The 6751-nt window shown below is 42.5% G+C and overlaps 1 protein-coding gene across 1 annotated transcript; it reads left to right on the plus strand.

Annotated features, from left to right (window-relative positions):
• The first annotated feature begins 649 nt into the window (after positions 1-649).
• On the plus strand, positions 650-2136 carry LOC101346130 (tripartite motif-containing protein 60-like). Its single transcript, XM_023729629.1, has one exon. It carries the CDS (start codon positions 650-652, stop codon positions 2033-2035), a length of 1386 nt encoding a protein of 461 aa, XP_023585397.1. The 3' UTR covers positions 2036-2136.
• The last annotated feature ends 4615 nt before the right edge of the window (positions 2137-6751 follow it).

Here is a 6751-nt window from a genome sequence, read left to right on the forward strand (position 1 = left end):
GATATAATGTAATCACCTCCACAGTAAGATCTGATACAGTGTAATCACTTCCATGATTAGCTAAGATATAATGCAATCACCTCCATGATGAGATCTGCTATGAGCAGACTAGCATATGTAAGGGAGTTTCCTTGGGGGTGTGGCCTGCCTCTAGTATATAAAGGGATGCTCCAGCAAGGCTAGCTCTCACTCTAGATTCTGCATCTGACTCCTCATCATCTGACCTCCAGTTCTTGGGATGTGAGCCAACATCCTGCCATCTGACCTGCTGATTTTGGATTCATCAGCCCCTGAAACTACGTGAATCAGAAAAGCCCTCCAGCCTGATGCCTGACCCACAGATTTGGGACTTTCCAGCCTCCACAACTGCAAATGCCTTGGAATTGTGTTTCCTTCCTGACCAAGAGGACTCCAAGTCCAACCTATGATTTGGAGGACCAGTGGATACCGGAGAAGATAATAAGAAGATCAGTAATTTTCTGGAGAGCTGTGGCTCTTGGAAGCTTCCTGTGGAATTGGAGGAAAGAGACAGAAACACACCATACTGACTACCATGTAGGAGAGTGAGGACCGAGGTCGTCTTCTCATTTTTCCTAGCTTCTTGGTAACCAGGCTTTTCTGAAGAGTTTCCTCAAACTGAAACTGCACAATGGACTTGGCAGCCTCCCTGGCCGATCTCCAAGCAGAGGCCAGCTGCCCCATCTGCCTGGAGTACCTGACAGAGCCAGTGACCATTGACTGTGGCCACAACTTCTGTCACCGCTGCATCCACCAGTGCTGGGAAGGTCTAGAGGACATCTTCCCCTGTCCCATCTGCCTCCATCACTGCTCTAATGGGAACCTAAAGAAGAACACCCAGTTATGTCACATGACTGATATTGTTAAGCAACTTCCCTTCAAGAGGAGCAAGAGGAAACGGCAAGAAGAAGAAGCCCTGTGTGAGAAGCACAGCCAGGTGCTGGTCCTGTTCTGTGAACAGGACCTGGAGCTGCTGTGTCCCCAGTGCAGGATCTCCTCCAACCACCAGGATCACTACCTGATGCCCATCGAGCAAGCTGGAACTAGTCACAGGAAGAGGCTCAAAAGGTACATTGAGAACCTGAGGGAGCAGTTTGAGAACGCTGAAAATGGGCTAGAAATGCAAGGCTCAAAATCATTTGAACTGAGGCAGAAGGTGAAAGATTTGAGAAGAGAATTAAACTGTGAATTTAATCAACTCAAGGATTTACTGGACCAGAAACAGGACGTCATTGTTTTGGAATTAATGACAGAACAGAAGAATGTTGAAGAAAAACTAATTGAGAACTATAGCCAAATTTCTGACCACTTCTCCATGCTAAAAAATCTGCTTAGTGAAGTTGCAGAAAAATGTGTGCAGGCAGACCTGGATCTACTTATAGGTATTGAAAGTATCTACAAAAGGTATAAAAACCTAAAAACTCCGAGAGTATTTTCATATGAATTAAAGAAGGAGAGTTGCTATCTCTCTCCACTATATTTTGGCCTGCAAAAAATGATCAGCACGTTTAAGGAAGATTTGACACTAGATCCTGAAACTGCTCACCCTAAACTTATTATTTCAGAAGACAGAAAAAGTGTGAAATACGGACAGATGAAATCAGACTTTCCTTACAATCCCAAGAGGTTTACTTTTATCCCAGCTGTCCTGGGTTCTGAAGGCTTTGATGTTGGTAGGCATTACTGGCAGGTAGAAGTAAGAGGCATAGGTGAATGGTGCTTAGGTGTATGTAAAGAATCTTTTGCTAGAAATGTGATTATGTCACCATCCGAAAAAGATGGCTGCTGGCAAATTCATCAGGCAACTCTTATTCACGAGACTTGGGATACAGAACAAGTCACCCGGATTGGAGTTTTTCTGGATTATGATTTGGGAGAGGTTTCATTTTATAACTGGAATAATAGATCTTATCTTTATACCTTTACTGATGCCTTCACAGAAAAGCTTAGGCCTTATTTCTCTCTTGGATCTACTTCAAATTTTCTTACAATCTATGTAAGCACGGATGAATGGTGAGCTCCTTGAAAGCCTGATTTGTATCTTGTTAGCTTTTCTCTCTGTAATTATGTAATGTCTTTAAGATGCTGTATAATATAATCCCTGTTTAATTTTTACATAGGATAATTTTAAGAGTTATAATTTTGTTTTTTCAACAATTTTGTTCTTTTACTTCTGTCACTAATGATAATAGAGAGTTTGTAGTTTGTGTTACAGGGTGAATCAATTAGGAATTGTAACTTGTAATTCTAAAATAAAAGACTTTTCATTATGTTTTTCTTACAATTCCTATTGTATCATCACTAATAAATGTATTTTATCACATTAAAAAAAAGAAAACAACTAGAAGGCAGAAGGGGACAGGAAAGCCGGTGATAGGGAACCCAAGATGTCTATGTCCTAATCCCTGGAATCTGTGACTATGTTATCTTACATGACACACGAGAATGAAGACTGCAGATAGAATTAAGGTTGCTAATCAGCTGGCCTTAAAATAGGGAAATTACCTAGATGAGCCCAATGTAAGCACTGAAAGTGGAAGAGGAAGCAGAAGAGGAGGTCAGAGATGCAATGTGATAAGGACTGGACCCACTGTCACTGGCTTTGGAGACAGAGGAAAGGGGCCACAAGAAAGGAATGCTGGTGGCTTCTAGACACTAGAAAAGGCAAGGAAACGATTCTCTCCCAGAGCCCCCAGAAGGGAACACAGCCCTGCCGCCATCTTTATTTTAGTCCAATGAGACTATATTGGATTTCCAACCATCAGAATTGTAAAGTAACATGTCCAAAGTATGTGAGACAAAGTCTCACCATCCTTGCTTCTAAGAAGCATTCTGGCGGTACTTCTTCCAAGACAGATTTGTTCATTCTTCTGGCAGTCCAAGGTATATTCAATATTCTTTGCCAACACCGTAATTCAAAAGTATCCATTCTTCTTTGGGCTTCTTTATTCAATGTCCAGCTTTCACATGCATATGGGGTGATTGAAAACACCATGGCTTGGGTCAGGCACACCTTAGTCCCTAGATTTAATCTTAATCCCTAGAATCTACGAATATTACTGTATATGGTAAAACGGGTCTTTGCAGATGTAATTAAGTAAGGATCTTGAGATGGGAGATTATCCTAGATTATCTAAATGCAATCACATATATCCTTATAAGAGGAACACAGAGGGAGATTTGACAACACACAGAGAAAGAAATATGAAGATGGAGCCGAGGGAGTTAGAAGTGCTAGTCTTGAAGATTGGAGTGATGCACCCACAAGCCAAGAAATGTTGGTAGCCACCAACAACTGGAAGAGGCAAGGAAGAGTTTCTCCCCTAGAGTCTCCAGACGGAGCACAGCCCTACTGACACGTTGATTTCAGTCCAATGCTACTGATTTCAGACTTCTGGCCTCCAGAACTGTGAGAGAATAAATTTCTGTTGTTTTAAGCCACTCAGTTTGTGGTAATTTTTTATAGCAGACACAGAAAACTAACATGAGCCCCACTCCAGTTTCCCTCTCCACACTAGAGATCCATTGTTGCGTGCTTGATAGATGGCCTGCATACAAGTACGTATACTTGTAAAATATGTAGTGTTGTTTGGGGGTGGGGGTGTTTTTGATTAACATAATTCAGCTCTATGAATTCAAAGTCTTTCCGTGTTGCCATGTGTTATGGATTGAATTGTGTCCTCCAAAATATGTGTCAACTTGGTTAGGCCATGATTCCCAGTATTGTGTGGTTGTCCTCCATTTTGTGATTGATGTAATTGTCTTATGTGTTGTAAATCCTAATCTCTGTCTGTGGTTAACAAGGCAAGATTGGGTTATGTTAAAGAAGATTAGAGTGGGATGTAACACCCTTACTCAGATCACATCCCTGATCCAACGTAAAGGGAGTTTCCCTGGGGCGTGGCCTGCATCACCCTTTATCTTACAAGAGATAAAAGGAGAGAGAAGCAAGCAGAGAATGGAGACCTCATACCACCAAGAAAGCAGTCCCGGGAGCAGAGCTCGTCCTTTGGACCTCAAGTTCTTGCATGGAGAGGCTCCTAGACCAGGAGAACATTGATGACAACGACCTTCCCCCAGAGCTGACAGAAACAGAAAGCCTTCCCCTGGAGCTGATGTCCGGAATTCGGACTTCTAGCCTACTAGACTGTGAGATAATAAATTTCTCTTTGTTAAAGCCATCCACTTGTGGTATTTCTATTATAGTAGCACTAGATAACTAAGACACCGTCTATGTGCACACCTGGTTTGATGCATCTGTCTCCTGCAGAATATTCTGTAGCATCCTTACATCAGATTTTACTTTTCCATTCCCCTAGAGAGGTACGGAGTCCTGGTAGTGCAGTAGTTAAGAGCTTGGCTGCTAACCAAAAGGTCAGCAGTTCAAATCCACCAGCTGCTCCTTGGAAACCCTATGGGGCAGTTCTACTCTGTCCTATAGAGTTGCTCTGAGTTGGAATTGACTCAACGGCAATGGATTTGGTTTTTAGTTTGAGAGAGGGACACCTAGGTTACCTCCAACTCCCTGCAGCCAAAACAACACCACTTGAATAGAACTTAAAATTTTGCTTTGTCAAGAGAAAGATAATTGCTGAAATGGGCTATTCAGGATCAGATGGAAAGAACAGATATTACAGCTGGGCCACAAGTACAACAGCGGGGTTAACCACCAGCTCTTTACACGTGCAAATTAGTGAAAGTATGCTTCCTGGGTTTTCCTGGCCCATTCTTCCTCACCAGTACCTCCGCCCTGGCCCTCCTGCTGCCCAAGTGAGCCCGGGGAATTACAGAGCCTGACAATCCCAGCTGTCTTGTTTGACAAATTGGAATGGAAGTCAGCAGCTGTTTTCCCTGCAGCGTCCTCTGGGAAAAACTGTATGTTTCCAGCCTGCCCTTGCTTTCAAAGCTGTAATGTTCGAATGTTAAGTGGCACGTGCCACGTACAGCACATGTGTCAAGAAGCAGTGCCGGGGCTGGGAGGGGCAGAGAGAGCCCTTGGGAGGAAAAGAACCTAATCTATCCAGCTAGAAGAAGAAAATTTTGAAAGGGTTCTTTCTGGTTTAAACCCGGGCTGAGAATTTGCATATCTAACAAGTTCCCAGACGATGCTAATGCTGCTTGTTAGGGATCAATTCTGAGAACCACTAGTAGAGCAAACCAGTTGCCATCTAGTCAATTCCGACTCATAGCGACCCTATAAAACAGAGTAGAACTGCCCCATACAGCTTCCAAGGAGTGGCTGGTGGATTTGAACTGCTGACCGTCTTGGTTAGCAGCCGTAGTTCTTAACCACGAGTAGAGCAGTGGTTCTGAAAATTTATCATGTGTAAGAATCACCTGGGGATCTTGTTAAAATAGATTCTGATTCAGTATATCTGGGCTGGAAATGCAAATTCTCAGCAGGGGTTCGACCCGGAAGAACCAGTTCGAAGCCCTGGAAGAAATACGGATGGGATCATGCTAAACAACCGTGCTTCCACGGAGTCAAGGAACAGAGAAGGTGGACTGAGCTGGTAAGAAAGATCCGGCTCAGACGTCAGGAAGGACTTAAACAGGCGAGGTTAGGGACCATGAGCACGCAGTCTTAAAGCTGGAGGGGACCCTGACAAGTATCTCCTTCAGCTCTACCATTCGTTTGCTGGGAAGCTGAGCTAAAACCCTTTGCTTAGGTTTCCCTATCTGTCAAGAGGAGGGTTCAAAACATGTGGCCACGCAAAATCAACTCAAAATGGATCCTAGAACTAGATGTAAGAGCTAAAATTATGAAACTCCAAGAAGAAAACACTGGGGGAAAAAGAAAGAAGGTGTGTGGCCTTGGATTAGGCAAAGAATTTTTAGATACGACACCAAAAGCATATTCCGTAAAAGAAAAATTCGATAAATTGGACTTCATCAAAAAAAACAAAAAATGTACACCCTTCAAAAGATGTCATTAAGAAAATGAAAAGATAAGCTGAGAGAAAATATTTGTAATTTCTATATCTGATAAAGAACTGGTATCTAAAAAAATATAAAGAACTTTTATATTTTTTAAAATATAAAGAATAAATATTTCACCAAAGAAGATAGACAAACGGTTAAATACTTGAAAAGATGTTCAACACCATTCGACCTTAGGGAAATGCAAATTAAAACCACAATGAGATGTCGCTACAAGCCACTAAAATGTGACAAGGATGTGGAGAGGCTGGAACGTTCACGCACCGCTGGTGGGAATGTAAAATGGTTACAGCCACCTTGGAAAATAGCTTGGCAATTTCTTTAAAAGTTAAACATACACCTACCACACACCCATGCAATTCCACTCCTGGGTATATGTAAAGGAGAAATAAAAACGTATGTCAACACAAAGGCTAATTCGTGAACGTTCACAGCAGCATTATTCACAATAGCCCAACACTGAAACAACCCAAAAGTCCATCAGCTGGTGAATGGATAAGCAAAATGTGGCCTAGCCATACAATGTAAAGGGATATTACTGATATGAGTAATGACATGGTTGAACCTCAAAAAAAGTACCCTATATGAGAGAAGAGATACAGCCAGAATGCTCCTTAGAAGCGAGGATGGTGAGACTTTGTCTCACTTACTTTGGACATACTATCCTGGAGAAGGACATCAGGCTCGGTAAAGTAGAAGGTCAGTGAACAAGAGGAAGACCCTCAATGAGATGGACTGACACAGTGGCTGCAACAGTGGGCTCAAATATAGCAATGATCGTGAGGGTGCCGAG

Source organism: Trichechus manatus, unplaced genomic scaffold (assembly GCF_000243295.1).
Source record: "Trichechus manatus latirostris isolate Lorelei unplaced genomic scaffold, TriManLat1.0 scaffold00030, whole genome shotgun sequence".
Lineage (NCBI taxonomy): Eukaryota > Metazoa > Chordata > Mammalia > Sirenia > Trichechidae > Trichechus > Trichechus manatus.

Bases quoted from the DNA above. Each gene is read 5' to 3' on its own strand.
- LOC101346130 (XM_023729629.1), top strand. From the start codon at position 650: ATGGACTTGGCAGCCTCCCTGGCCGATCTCCAAGCAGAGGCCAGCTGC.